Below are 15,512 nucleotides of genomic sequence, written 5' to 3'. Positions count from 1 at the left end.
AGGGGTTGTATTTAGTCTCATAATTAATCATATGTGTGTTTGGGTGGCTGGGAGGCTGAGTTGTAGAGTGTGCGCCCCATGTACTGAGGCTGTGAGTCTTCTGTATCTGTGGCCCTTTGCTGCAGCAGATGGACTGCAGGTAGGTGAAATCTGATGGAGTGTCTCCCCCCGTCCTACCTGTGTACATGTGCACTTACACACGATCTGAGACACAAAAGGATGACTGCTGTGACATTACAGCGCACATGGAAACATTACTACAGTACTATAGCTTTTTAGACAGCTCTGATGGAAGTCAGGATTTATATGGCTGCTTTATTCCAAATAATTTGACTGTATGAACTGTGACTGTGTGTGTGAGAGACGTTTTGGATGTGTGAAGAACACAGAACATTAATTAGATCGAGTCCAGTGAGTTAGTATCTCAAGATAATGAGTTTATCTCAAGGAAATGGGTTAGTATCTTAAAATAAGACTTAGGGCCTACTGTCTCAAAAAATGAGGTATTATTTCAGCATAAAGAGTTGGTATCTCAAAAGACTGGCTTCTATATGAAAATGCATTATGTGATCTGATTTTTCTCTCTTACATCCAATTTCCAGATAGTCATCTGACCATGGACTCATAAAGTTTGTCCCTCGGATCTACATGAAATCCCCCTCCCTTCTGTATGTGTGGTGGAGATCAGCAGCATCCTGCCGGCTGTCCTGAGCAGAGCTGCAGTCAGTGTTGGCAGCAGCAGTGTTCCTGGCAGGACAGGACAGCAGTGAGAGGGACTGGGAGGGGCGGACAGAGCAGCAGCAGCAGCAGCAGCAGTCTGGGGTCCAACATCCTCTCTGCTGAGGCTCACTGCCCCCTCCTCCTACTTTAGACACCTCCGGACTCTACACCTCCTCCATGTGCTCTGGACGGCTGTTTCACAGAGCAGGGAGCGGCTGAGCGGAGTGAAGTTGAACGGGACGCAGATTCAGCAGCGTGGGGGCTGGTTTTTGGTTGGTGTTTAGTTTCTTCTTTGGCGGTGTTCCCTCTACAGCAGGAAGATTGCTTGGTGTAGCTGCATCGGAGAGAAGGCTCGGGAGGAGGTGAAACTGCGGGATATGATGAGTGAGAAAGAGACGGCGACAGACAAGATAATAACAGGTAAATCACGTCATTTCCTGACCTCTGGACAGTTTGCTGCTTTTTCCAGCTGGACATCCCTGATCGCAATTAATGCGCGCGCACGTACGCAGTTTGTGTTTCGGTATGGTCGGCTGTGGGCGCGTTCACGTGCACTCTGGTGAAGATTTCCGAGCTTCTCGGTGAACGTAAAGGCAACTGACACGAGATATTGTCGCAGTTCAGTGTCATATCGTGTAGTAAAGTCTTTGTGCAACATTGACCGCAGTGCAGGAGGCTGGGGAGCCGAGCAGCCCTGCAGGGGCAGCCGCAGTGTTCAGGACCTCGCCTACACGGAGCGGCGCTCTGCCTCTGCAGGGGAACATGGCGGTATTAAAGTTTCTCACTCTGGTTCTGTGTTCTGGTTCTGCTCGGTGTGTCTGGCTGCTCACAGCCGGCAGGAGAGCAGGCAGGGCCCGGCTCGGTCCTCCATAACGGTGCAGAGTTTGGTCACATGGTCCGTCCCACCGGAGTTGTGAGTCAATGCAGCAAAAAAGTCTGCACCATGTCCTCAGGTAACGCAGTGTTCATCACCGCCCTGCCGGTGCTGCCCGCCGGGCTCTGCCGGGGGAACGGACCCGAGGTGCGCTTCAAATCATTGCCAGAACCCTCCGATGGTTCTGTAGGTCGAATATGTTTGAATCTGATCGACGGATGAGATAAGTTTCCCCCGATATCACTTTCTTCTGTCATAGGTACACAGCGTACTGTAAGGAGTAGTGAGGCGAACTCCATTAGAATTTCTTTCTTTTTAGTGTTTCTCGCTTGTCACAAACCACAAACGTGCAGGAATTATTAAGGATCTTACAAAATACTTTTTCAAATGCTTATAGTTTACAATTCGGCCTACACCAAATACACCATGGTGCGTTTATTTTAACACAGTGTCAACTTTTCTCCATCATGATTTCACATCATAATTCACTATGGAGGGCGTCAGTGAGCAATTGAAGTGAAATTTAAAATGCTGCCCTCTGATGCAGTTTGATTTAGTTTATTTCATTTGTTTCATTTCATTTTGTGGTTTCTGATACTAATTGTACAGTAACAGATATTAGGCCAACCCGCACTTACAGGCTACATTCTGTGATCAAAAAAGAAGCAGGAAGAAGACAAATACTATAATAGCTGCCCCTTTGTTGATAATAACATAACATACATACAGATGGCCTTTTACCTTTTCACAGAACACATACAAATTAAATGATATACATACTAAAATAGAGTCGATGACAGTCATTTTAACATGATTATTGCTGTTTTCCTCTATAAATCTATAAATGTTCTTAAATTGAACAGTATTAGAACAACCTTTTAAATAATTGTTCAGAGAAGTCCACAGTTTCCCTTCATATACTGAAATACACATCTGCTTTAATGTAATATGTCCATACAAACTTTTGAATTTAAGTTTTCTCCCATACTTGTCATACAGAACGTCTGCAGATTTTTAGGTAATAACCTATTTCTGGCTTTATGCATGACTTTTTATTGAAAAGGGACAGTTTATTTAATTTAATTTATTTAATTTTAAAAATTTAAATTTAATTTAATTAAATTTAATTTAATTTTAATTTTAAAGGGACAGTTCACCCCCAAAACAAAGATACATATTTTGTCTCTCGTCTGTAGTGCTGTTTCTTTTTTTTTTTTTTAATTTAACGTGTTCTGGTGTGAGCTGCAGAGTTATGGAGATATCAACTGTAGAGTTGTCTTGCCTTCTCTCCAGTATAATGAAACTAAATGACACCCTTCTTGTGGTGCTCAAAGCATTGTCTCTTAAAGGAAATCGTGACCTGATTATTGAAGGTAATCCTTAGACCTTGTTTTGAGCAGTTTTCATGTAGGAACTACTTTCTTTCTATGGTAGAACTTATTGAAAGAAAGTAGTTTCTACATGAAAACTGCTCACCACAAAGTCCACAGATTATTTTGAGAAACCAGGCCATGATTTCTGGAAAGAGACATTGGTGTTTAGTTTTTCAAATGCATTTTTTGTGCTTTGAGCACAACAAGCTGAGTGCCATTTAGTCCCATCATATTGGAGAGAAGTCAGACTTCTCTACGGCTGATATCCCCAAAACTCTGCAGCTCACACCAAAATTACCCAGATGGATAAATAGCACTACACACCAGAGGAAACATATGTAACCTGATTTGGGGGTGAACTGTCCCTTTAATATATATTATACACAACTTTTGTAGATTTTCAGATAGGTGTCGATTTCTGGCTTTATACATGACTGAGAATTTTTTAAATTAACTAAATCTTTAAATTTAACATTTTGTTGGTTTGTTCTCTTGCGTTGTCTCAATTTAAAAGTTTTATCGCTCTTTTCTGTTGACACATTAAAATGATTTACTATTTCTCATGTATGTGTTGCTTCACACATGCAGTATCCAAAATACTTTAATATGTATGTGTGCTGATATTTTCAGTAATTCTACTAATTTGTGCTACTCGCTGTTTGAGCTTTAATGTACAAGCTTTAAATGAGGCAAAAGTTAAATGGAGTTTAGTTGGTTGGAAGTTCTTTCCTCATCAGACATATTGGGAGCAACCTTTCAGGGTGCTGGCAACGCCTCAGTGTTATGTAATGTAACTGATGGAGTGCCACAGAGACTGCTGCACCCTGATGGTGTCCTGCAGGGAGGACAGCTGAATATGAGACTTTGTGCGACTTTGGCTCCTAAAGCTAAACATGGCTGCTTGAATGCTACACTTCTGTCCTGTGAAACTGGAAAGGTTGCAGACAGCAGCTCTGAATGTGGACAGTCACATGGACACACTGTTACCTGGATGTTGTTATCAGGTAGTTGTGACAGAAGAGCTTCAGACATGATGTAAGATGAGAGATCATCACACTGCACAGGTGCCAGCGACTTTTTCAAACCATGTCAAGCCTAAACCATATCTGTTCTTCATCTGTTCTTTTTTAGCATGCAAATACTATTTTTTTTACCTTCAAGGGTTGAAACTCTTGATGCAGTTACCTCTATGGTTATTCCTATGTGACTTGAATGCAGCATTACTCTGCTGATGCCCCACTGTGGCTCCATTCCCCCTCATTTCAATGAAACCAAGCTGCATTCACTTGCAGCAGGATGTTGCACAGTCTATACTAAATGACAACACTCAACATCATACAGTGTTGTTTGTGACACTGAGCTTGACTGATTGGTTATTTGCCTGGCAAGACATACGCTCCATATTCCACCCTATTTTAGCCCTTTTAAAGCCGTTTGGTCACATTAGGTTTAACATGTCTGAGTCTCTGTGTCTAATTTTATTACACAGGCAGGCAGCAACCTAATTTGTGTTTGTCTTGTAGTTTCACAGCAGCATTTGAAGAATAAAAGAAGCCCTTTGTTCATGATTTGTAGGCCTACACGCTGTACCCTCTGTGGGCCAATCACACTCAAGATAAGGCAGAGGGCTCAATACTGTATAGAGATGCACAATCTGGATTTTGTTTTTTGTTTTTCAGCTGATAGATGAAGAAGATGAACCAGCTCTGACTGAACCAAATCTACCTGACATCACCATGACAACAAGCACAAACAACACTTCTGACTCTGCAAATGTTCAGATACTTTTTCTAAAAAAACCCCATAAACTTCACAAATCTACTTTTATAGAGCAGTTTACCAAAGAATGTAATTTAAATGCTATGATAATCTGTCATATCAAATATTAGTATAGCTGACATATAGACAGATAATTATCAGCTTCTGATTTATCAGCCTTGATATTTATTGTGGATCCCTTGTTAAATACAAGTGTTTTGTTTTTTTTTCATATGTCCACTGAGCAGAATGTGTGCAGACTGTAGGTGACCTTCAGGGGTTGCTGACAGTGCTGTTGAATGATGGATGTGTCATCACATCCAAACATGGCAAGACACACAACCACAAACACAACCACAGTAACCATCATGCACCTGGATCAGGCCAAACAACAAGTTAAAGGAATAGTTTCACGTTTTGGGAAATACAGCTGTATCTTACTTTGTTTTATGCCAAGCTAGGTTCCAGGTCAGGCTGCAACTAACAATTATTATTAAGATATCCATAAACTTTAAAATAGTCCAATACCTCTTTGCTCCATGACACTGACTCGTGTTATTCTCTCCTGACTAGATCCTTATTTGTGTTGTGTCAGCTCTTAGATGTACGTCACTTTGGATAAAAGTGTCTGAATGTCAGAAAGTTATGAAAAATGACAGTCGCTGTTTCCCAGATCTCAAGGTGACATCTGTAAATGTCTTGTTCTGCCCACAACTCAAAGAGTTTCGGTTTACTGTCATGTAGGACTAAAGGAACTTGAAAATTTTCACATTTAAAACACTGAATTCAGACTTATTTCTTCTTAAAAATGACTCAGATTGATAGATTATCAAAATAGTTAGTGATTCATTTAGAAATTGATTAATCACTTAATCAATTAATCATTGCAGCTCAAGTTCTAAGGTTTGTTCAAATTGTTGGACACTGTTTTGGGTAGAGCTAAACAGATTCTGATTTTTGGGGCTGATGCTGATACTGATATTAAAGAGTAGAAATTCTGATAATGATATTATCAGTAGATAAAATAATCGGCATCATGTTCTGTGAAATTGTATCAGTATATACACCGATACTGAACTGATAGGTCAATATGGGGCCAACAGTATGACTGATAGTGTCATCAAATCGATGTATATCTGTCTCTGGTTTTGTCACATTAACCAGCTGTGCCTGCTCCATGGATGTTCTGGATTCACAGTCACAAGCTTCATTGTTTTCTGTCCAGCAGCCCCTTAAATTCACCTGAACACTAAACACCACATTTATTTACATAGATGAAAAAAAGCTATAAAGTAGATCTTGAGTTAATTCTTTTATTAAACACTGCTAGTTTTATGATGTAGTATAGTCTGGCTGTTGCATTTTTAATGACATACAGTATATTCATTAAGAGAGCAGCAATTCTCCTGCCAAGACTGTATAACAGTTCATAAGGTGCCATGTGATGGATTGTTGACCACCTGAAGTGGTACAGAATCCATATTGTCCTCTTTGCTGTGTCCTGCTCACTCACACGGGTTTACATTACTCTGACAGATCACACCTCCTGTCAGGTTAAGGGTATGGTCATAAACAAATCCGCACCTTCAGTTCAACTTCAGAAAACTTTGACTCCCCTGAATTTGCGTGTGTGATAGGGCTGCATGATTCTTGCTAAAATGTGAATCCTGATTTTTCTTCATATGAACTGAGATTATGATTCTTATTTTTTCAACAAAAACATTTATTGCGCTCCTAAGCCTTCAGTAAATAAAATTGCTTGCTATCTAGACAGAGTTACAGACAGACCCTTTTCCTGTCTTACTTTAGAACACTTAAGTAATTAAATTAAATGCTGCTGACCATAATAAAAAAGGTGATACACTATATAACATTTATGTTATTGCGTCAGACATGGGATTACATAAATTGCAGTTTTGAGATCAGTTGTGTAGCCCTGATGTGTGACCGTGACCTAAAGCTGTGAGGGTTATACTTAGAATTACTGTATGTGATGTGACAAATTTCTACAGGCCAATAAGAATGATGACAGGGTAATTCGTTCCACCATAACAGATGTAACAGAACTGGACAGTGACAGAGAGTCAAGGCCTTTTTTTTTGTATATGTCAGGTCTAGTCAAGCAGCATGAGCACCTGCAGGTGTTGATGTATTTGTCTTCTACTCATCTGCTTTTATGTGCATTTTCAGTTTGCACATTAAAAAAAACATGTGAAACACTGCAGATTCAAAGAAGGTTTTACGCTTGGCTGAGGAGAATCAAAATCATCAAAACGTGATACAGTGCACTGGAACCAGACTTGGTGAATAAGTCATGATGTGCATTAAGCTTGTGACTCAGACGTCTGCTGAAGCCTCCCAGAAGAAGCAGAGTGACTAAGCATAAATTTTGCTGTAGATACTACCTATCCAAATTAGATCTCAGATCTACTGGTGTCATCACTTTCCAGAGATGGTGTCATTTCATGGCTGGTCTCAGTACAGTGTAGGTGTGGCTCTTCTCCCAGTCTGTCAGGTCATTGACAGTTTCTGTGGGCTGCAGTGTGGAGCGGTGCTCTGTTAACACAGCAAATTGACATCAGTGGAACAGCACTCAGCTGATTACCTGGACCATAAAGGACAGTTCTCAACATGAGGAGTAATTATTAACTAATCAAGTGTTTTATTGAATGTTGGCTCAGCATCTCACGCTTATAAAAAACTGATCTACACACATGCACATACAGTACTGCTGAACCTACAGACTGCTGACACTATGGATCTTTAAATTCTCCTCAGAAATATCTAATTCAAAATCAAGGCAGAATGTAGGAGTATGTGTAGGGGATGTTTGGAAAACTGAAAGCCTTTTTAACCTCTCGTACACCACCCCTCCCTGCTATAGACCCATTTTTGTCTTCAGGTGGAGATAGCAGGTCAGCAGTACATGTTGCATAGTAGTGGTATGCATAATGTGAAAGCTGGAACTGGAAGATTAATTTTAGGCACACCTCAGCGCTGTGTCAAGTTTGTGTAGTCATCAATCTGTAATAAACATTGTGTTTCTTTCAGATGTCTATTCAGACAGTGATATGGCCTTGAAATAATGTCAGGATATTCTGTGACAACAATATTCTTAATGTTATGACAAAATACTAAAGCAAGTGTTTGGTTTAGAACTCACAATAGCTGTAGAGCTCTCATCACACCAACCAAGTGCGTCTGCTTGAGGTAGTGAAATGACTTTACTTACTGCACTTCTCACATATGACTGTGATTTATTGTATATCTGACCTTTCGTCACCAAACTCCCTTTTCTGGAACTAAGTCCTCCACTGTGGAGCTGAAAGTAATGTTAGTTTCACTTTCAGCCATGCTTGTTGTTGCTGTGCACAACAGCATGATGTCATTCTGTCAACAAGGTGTAATATTGGCTTCATCACAATATGATTTTTTAGTATCACAGGGCTCAGCCCTAGTTTAGAGTGTATAGGGGCTTATACAATATGATGGAAGTATATGATGGGCATTCCCATGATGCCCTGTCTTGTCTCAAGTTGTTGCAGCAGTTTTGATATGGTGCAAAAATGAAACATTTTTTAGCACCTGAGAACTGATAAAATGGATTGAAAGACAGTTATGTTGGTCTGAGTGCTGAACAGTGGTCCCAGCTGTTTACGTATAACAAAGGGATCCTGGCTTCAGCTTTACATCACATTTTTATTGCATGATGAAGTTTTGTTGCTTCAAAATTATATGGAAATTTTTAAACTAGGGCTGCACAATTAATAACAATATGACAATATGGCTTTCTGTGTTTTTTTTATTGCAGAAGGTGCAATATCTGTCCTATACATCAGATTCTACAGACTTAAAAACATCTTTATTTGATGCAGATTCCTGCAAAATTGCATTTTCACGTTTAAAATTCAAATTAGATATTTTTCATCATTCAGCACTAGTTAAATCATTTAAAATTTCCACTTGCTGAAATTTCAAGTTGTGTTGCAACAGATTTTGGGCCAGCTTTACTTTAACAAATGACATTGTGTTTTTAGTTTGCTAGAGCCCTCACTGTTCAAGATGATATTATGGAAAACCACATATAGAAGCCTTTAGTGATCTGGAGATGCTGCAGAAACCCTCCCTGACTGACTGTGTGAGAGTGTCTTAGTGAAAAGTTGTGTTGAGACTGGACACTGGACTTGCACACAGTTCTATACATCCAGCTCTTTGCATGCTTGGACAAGTTCCACATGTGCAGTCAGTGCAGGAGCTCTGGATTTAATGGGCAGCCCTCCACTTAATATAATACATTTATGGAAGAAACAGTGCATCTTTGAATTTAATAATTTTTGTCATGAAGGTCCGGTGGTATCAGTCAAACGTTGACGTTCTCAGTTGAAAATATTGAAGATTGTGTCTGGTGTTGAGCTGCAGCTGAACGAGTTGAAGCTTCCAGTGTGAGTGAGCCGGACAGAGAAACCGAAGGTTCTTCATCAACATCAATGTGTGGAGTAAATGAAGTGGCTCTTGTGTGTTGTTGACGTCTGTCTGTGAATTGTGTGGGGTGGGGGTGGGAGGAGGGTGTCAGACAGGGGTTTCCTTGGTGGTGGGTGTCGAGGGGGTTGGGTGGTTTAACATCCCGGCCATTAACTTCTCCAAGATCAACTCACACCACTTTCACTCCTAAATCCTCTCACAGGGAGCTGAAGAGTCAGTCTGTACCTGTGTTGTCTTGATTTGACTCTGTACTCAATGCTTTTGAAATGACTGAAGCATGTAAATGTTGACATTCAGACTTTTTAGAGTGTTGACATCCACGTCTCATGAACTTGAGGTAGGTGGGTTTCTCACAGTCTCACAGCAGCAGGGATACAGAGGGACAGAAAACAAAAGGAGAGGAAAAACAAAGAAGAGGAAATACAGTAAAGAATAAATATACTCCTGACACTAATACTGATTTAAGGCCACATCACGTAATATTTATAGTAAAATATAACTGAAGTATAAAAAGTATGAAATGTGGAAGAATGCAAAAATGTAAAAGAAAAAAAAACTGTGCAAACAGTGAAGATGTATGGCTGTTGTAAGATATGAACAGTCCACATCTGGAGGCGTGTCGACCTCCATCTACTGTAGCCAATACACTGACTGTGGAGAAACACCTCATACAACCACATTTTAAATAATTTGAACTATCCCTTTAAGTACTTAACTGCAGACTGATGTGTCTCTATAAACACATCTCCTACTGTATATTATTATTAGACTTGCACCGATTTCAACTTTCTTAGCCGATTCCAATTTCCGATTTTTGAGGGGTCTCACCTACCGATTCCGATTTTGGCCGGTTCCGATTTTCAGTCTTTCTAAGAACTGTGATTGACAGCATTCACAAACATTTTTGCAACTTTTCTTGTAAATATGTTCATAATAAGACACTGACTATTAAATATTCATTTAATACTTTCTCCAAAATCATCCAGATTACAACCAGGCCTTATTATAATTTTATATTAAGATTCTGAATTGGGTGAATGTGATCTCGCGAGATCATCTCGCGGGATTTCGTGGTACGCGATTTCACGTGATCTTTTGTGGAAGCGGATGTAAACAAACCGGAGACTAACGCGGTGCAACAGTTTGAAGTAAAACTTTGACGTGAGAAAAACAAACACAGAAGTTAAAGGAGTCTGGATGAGAAAATGTTTGAGGAGACACATCAACACAGGTTGTTTATTCTTCAGCCAGAACAGGAGGTGAGATTTTAACTGTCCCTCTGTGAACAGCAGTCTGCTGCTAGCTTGCTAGCATTAGCCTGAAGTGCGAGAGAGTTTACGGCTGTTTTGCGACATTGTCAGCTGCTCTGTCTCGTTGTAGACTGTCTGTCTTCTCTTTATCCTGTTCTTGGAATCTGTCTCTGACACCAGCTTCATGCAGACGTGTGTCTGAGTGTGTAGCTGTTATCAGTGCTGTGTTGACGTCACGATCAGTTTGTCTGCTGCGCGCATGACGTGACCATCGTGCAGAACATGTGTGTAACAATGACGGGCACAGAACCGGATTTGTGACGCTGACCGGCCGGTCACCGGTCAGGGCCAGTCACGTGAAAACCGGCCCGATTCCGAGCATTGCCGATTAATCGGTGCAAGTCTAAATAGTTTAGTTTATTATTATTCTATTATTCACCTTAGTGATGAATAATATAATATCATACTGATCTACCAAACCTCTGTATTTAATCTTTTTTTCCTGTTTTCATGGTGAAGGATGTTTTTAAATATTTTATCATCAAATATATTCATAATAGCAGTATTAGGCCACTTTCACACTTGTAGTTTGGTTCATTTGGTCCTGACCAAAAGGAACGAAACATAAACATTGTTGCATTTTAGTCCTGGTGTGGTTTGTGTTCATATTGACTCTTTACAAACAAACCGAGAGGAAGAAACCTGCAGTTTTACAGACTGACAGGGAACTCATTGATTCAACAGTTTGGGGAAAACAAATTCCTGTGACTGACAGACATTTATGCAAAACTTTAATGCTTCAGTTGTGTATATTTAAGCAAAGAAATAATCAGTTGTAAGCAAATTGAGGCATAATTAGTATATTTACTGACAGATAGAAACAGGATGACAGGACAGTGCACACCTGTATGCACTTCACTCACCTGCTGTGGCTGGTGTGTGCATGCTGTTCACACAGAGGAAGCACACTGCCGCACTGCGTCTGACAGCTCTGCTGTAGATCTTTACAGATTCACTTTACAGAAGTGCTGAGAGGAGAAGAAAAAAGAATGAGAGGAAAGCACTGGGGAATCACATCTGTTATCATAAATTCCTCTGTTTGGTTCATTTGCTTTCACATCACAAACAAACGGCACCAAAGTTTGTTTGGAACTGAACTGAGACCTTTTCAGGCAGACCCAGTCCGGTTCTTTGGTCCGCACCAGTGTTCAATTCACAGCTTTCACACCAGCTCAAACAAACAGCACTAAACAGGCAAATGGACTGCAGTCTGATTTAACCAGACCAAACGAGGCAGGTATGAAAACACCTTTAATGTAAATTGAGAAACAAGGTTTATTCAAATAGTTCTTTGAATAAAGAAAGAGGTATTTCAGGGCAGTAATACTGTGTTATGATACTGCATAAAAGTAAGTTTGAACAGCTTATGTAGGTTTGAGAAGAACATTTAACACACTTTTGTCTCTAAACATGCCACTTTTTATGCCTCTGCCCGTCGAAGGTGCAGGGCCGGTCAATTTTTTATATTTGACTTTGATATATTTTTGAATAATTATGTTGGATACTATTAGGTAATAAAGGTAATAACTCTTTCCTTGCAATCTTTTCTCATTAACTGTATACTGTATCAATAGAGCCATAATTCTCAAACTCCTGGGACACTTGCAAATAGGATTTATAATGAATCAATGGTTTCAATCAGGTGTAGGGAACACAAAAAGTCACAGTTGTATGAAACTGTTGCAGGCGGAGGCATCAGAATCAACGCTTCAGCGTCGACTTCTACCCGTTTTCATTTACATTTTAAAAAGCTGTACTGAGCTATGCAACGTTTCTTAACTTTGGAAATTTCAGCTTTACAACTATTTATTTACAAAAAAAATTCACCAGCTACATGCTTTCATATGAAGACAGTCTGACATGACTGACCAAAACAAACCACGCCAGGATGAAATCATGGTCCCCCTCCCAGAATGATATAGCATCTGGCTCAGAGTTTTGCAGGGAAAGTGGGAGCAGGAGGCCGTTCTCAGCATTGTGTCACGTCTCAGACATGAAGCATGTGGAGGAGGTGGTGGTGATCTGTGGAGGAGTGGGAGAGGCAGGATGGGGGAGGTGCTACTCATGGGCCATCAGATAGGAGCTGTTAGAGGGAGGGAGGGAGGAAACAGCACTCATCTGGAAAAGGAAAACATTGAGAGGAAGTCTGGACTGTGACATATTTCTAAATATTCTCCCTGCAGAGACTGTGGACAACAAAATTGTTCCTTGGCACATTCATCTTTTTTTTTAACACGTTCTTACCACAAACTTTACAGCGTTAAAGAGTTCAAAAGCAATATGCTGAGTCTTTAGCCACATAGTAATTGCTTTCATATGTTGCTGTGGCATGTCAAGTATGTAAATCAACGTGGTGTTTGCTTTTTGGTCAGAAAAACAAATGGCTGCATTCCATTTAGTGCTGCGGTGAAGCTGGAACACAACACTGATGTACGTGTCTACTTTGAACTTGATGAGCACATTAGTGAAATAACAGGAGTGTAATCTGCTGTGGTCTCAGGAAGACAAAGATTAGATTTAGTTTCCCTCCAGGTCTGTAAACAGTTGTATCAACTACATGTTATTCTTTCTCTACTAAAGTCCCGAGAGCAAGTCAGGAAAAAGTAAATCTGGTGATTCATTTTCTGAGTTAGATCTAGAGCTGCAACGATTAAGACTATTGTGATAATTGATTAATTGGTTTGAGTAATTTTCTAAGAAAAAGTGAAAATTCTCTGATTTCAACCTCTAAATATGAAACAGTAAACTGAATATCTTTGGGTTGTGAGTAAAAGAAGACATTTTTACAATATTAATTTTTACTGGAAAAAAAAAAACAATTAAAATGATGTGATATTTGTAGGGGCCTGAACCAATGATTTTTTGAGTAGGTCGCCTCATAAAGCTGTTTTCTCACACATTTCCTTTTTTTTTTTTTTTTTTTTTAATAATCTTTGTAAGTTCCTTTTTTTCCACCTGTGAAAACAGGTGAATAAAAAGCTTTGTAGGGTTGGTACCTTGGGGTTGGCTGGTTGATTGGTTGAGGGGCGGGACTTAGCAGACCTTATGTTTTTTCTTTTTGAGTGACAGGATATTTACTAAACATTTGTTGTCTCCATGTCAAAGTACCGTCCCCAGCCTCAGAGTACAGAGGAGCTGCAAGACTAAAAAGTAGATTTTCGATGACAACGTGTGCATTTTACTCCGCCTGGCTGCTTTATAACAGTTAAATCTCATTTATGGATCTATAAATGATGTATGTGACCTGACTTCAAACTTGAAAGCTGCAAGTTTGACCATATTTTATGTTGTTTTACTGCTCATTTTATAAGTTAACCCGTTGAAGTCAGTGTTAGCATGTTGCTAACATTCCCACAGGCTGGGGTGATGTTGGACTAATGTTTTAATATTTAGGGACAGTCAAAAGAAAACGTAAGCCTCATTTAACGCAACTAAATAACAACAGTAGTAGACATGGATGATTTTAGTCCTAATAAATTGTAATGTAGGCAAAATCAGGGCTGGATCTTGACTATATTTGTTATATTCCAGTATAAATTAATGTGCAATACAGCAAATGGCCATTTTGTAGTGTTTCCACAGGTCTCAGCTGAGGGTCAGTTACTTTACTTGAGTCCTACATTAGGTGAGTACATTATCTCAGATCACAGTATAATAGTTATTGAAAGCCTGAGTCTTGTATTTGCAGAAATTAAATGAAATGCCTGTAATGAAAAAAGGGGCAAAACGTAACTGTTCTCCATTTGCGTGAATGGAGAACAAGATTTTTAGGCCAGGTCATCTCTGCAGCTCTACAGTACCTCATAATAATGTGGTTTTCTGACACATTTCCTTTTCCTTGGTTCTAGTTCTGTGATTTGGATATTGCACTTGGCTATATTGCAATTTCAGTGATATTTGTGAGTAATTGTGCAGCCCTTATTTCTACAGACAGCCGTACCTCTGCTCTGTTTCCATACACATGTGCTGGTCTGGCTTGATTCCATTGGTGTGTCAGACCAGCACAGCAGAGATTAACATCTCCATCACAGCAGACCTGCCTGCTTAAAGGTGTGTATTTAACGGACAACATGGCTGTGAAACGGAGGATGGACATGTTTCATTTCCCCTATTATTTTATTGAAAAGCTTTTATTGTGAAGCAGCAGGAAATACTAGGTTTCCATCAGCACTAACTTAACATGACTCCTATACAGCTGAAAGTCAACATGAAACAGTAAAGAAGATACCTGAAGGTACAAACAAACCTCAGACCACAGACATTGACTTAGAACAATGTCTCACTAGACTCTTTCCTGGGGGGCCACTTATATATATATATACATATATATATATATATATACACATATACATATATATATATGTATATATACATTTATATTTATATATATATATATATATATATATATATATATATATATATATATATATATATATATATATATATATATATATATATGTATATATACATATATATATATATACACTACCGTTCAAAAGTTTGGGGTCACCCAGACAATTTTGTGTTTTCCATGAAAAGTCACACTTTATTTACCACTATGAGTTGTAAAATGAATAGAAAATATAGTCAAGACATTGACAAGGTTAGAAATAATGATTTGTATTTAAAATAATAATTTTTTCCTTCAAACTTTGCTTTCGTCAAAGAATCCTCCATTTGCAGCAATTACAGCATTGCAGACCTTTGGCATTCTAGCTGTTAATTTGTTGACGTAATCTGGAGAAATTTCACCCCACGCTTCTAGAAGCCTCTCCCACAAGTTGGATTGGCTGGATGGGCACTTCTTGCGTACCATACGGTCAAGCTGCTCCCACAACAGCTCAATGGGGTTTAGATCTGGTGACTGTGCTGGCCACTCCATTGCAGATAGAATACCAGCTGCCTGCTTCTTCTCTAAGTAGTTCTTGCACAATTTGGAGGTGTGCTTTGGGTCATTGTCCTGTTGTAGGATGAAATTGGCTCCAATCAAGCACT

At 39.5% G+C, this 15,512-nt stretch overlaps 1 protein-coding gene across 2 annotated transcripts in view; it reads left to right on the top strand.

Annotated features, from left to right (window-relative positions):
- The first annotated feature begins 326 nt into the window (after positions 1 to 326).
- The window catches only part of hspa12a (heat shock protein family A (Hsp70) member 12A), a 78,788-nt gene continuing 63,602 nt past the window's right edge, over positions 327 to 15,512 (top strand). For both annotated transcript variants that reach the window (XM_084735545.1, XM_084735544.1), the window contains exon 1: positions 327 to 1,140. In XM_084735545.1, coding sequence (XP_084591671.1) covers positions 1,098 to 1,140 — 43 coding nt within the window. In that variant the 5' untranslated portion in view covers positions 327 to 1,097. The remainder of the gene's footprint in view (positions 1,141 to 15,512) is intronic.

This window comes from Lutjanus erythropterus, chromosome 14 (assembly GCF_056507025.1).
Source record: "Lutjanus erythropterus isolate fLutEry1 chromosome 14, fLutEry1.hap2, whole genome shotgun sequence".
In the NCBI taxonomy this organism is placed as follows: domain Eukaryota; kingdom Metazoa; phylum Chordata; class Actinopteri; order Lutjaniformes; family Lutjanidae; genus Lutjanus; species Lutjanus erythropterus.
This window is presented reverse-complemented; position numbering and strand designations above follow the sequence as displayed.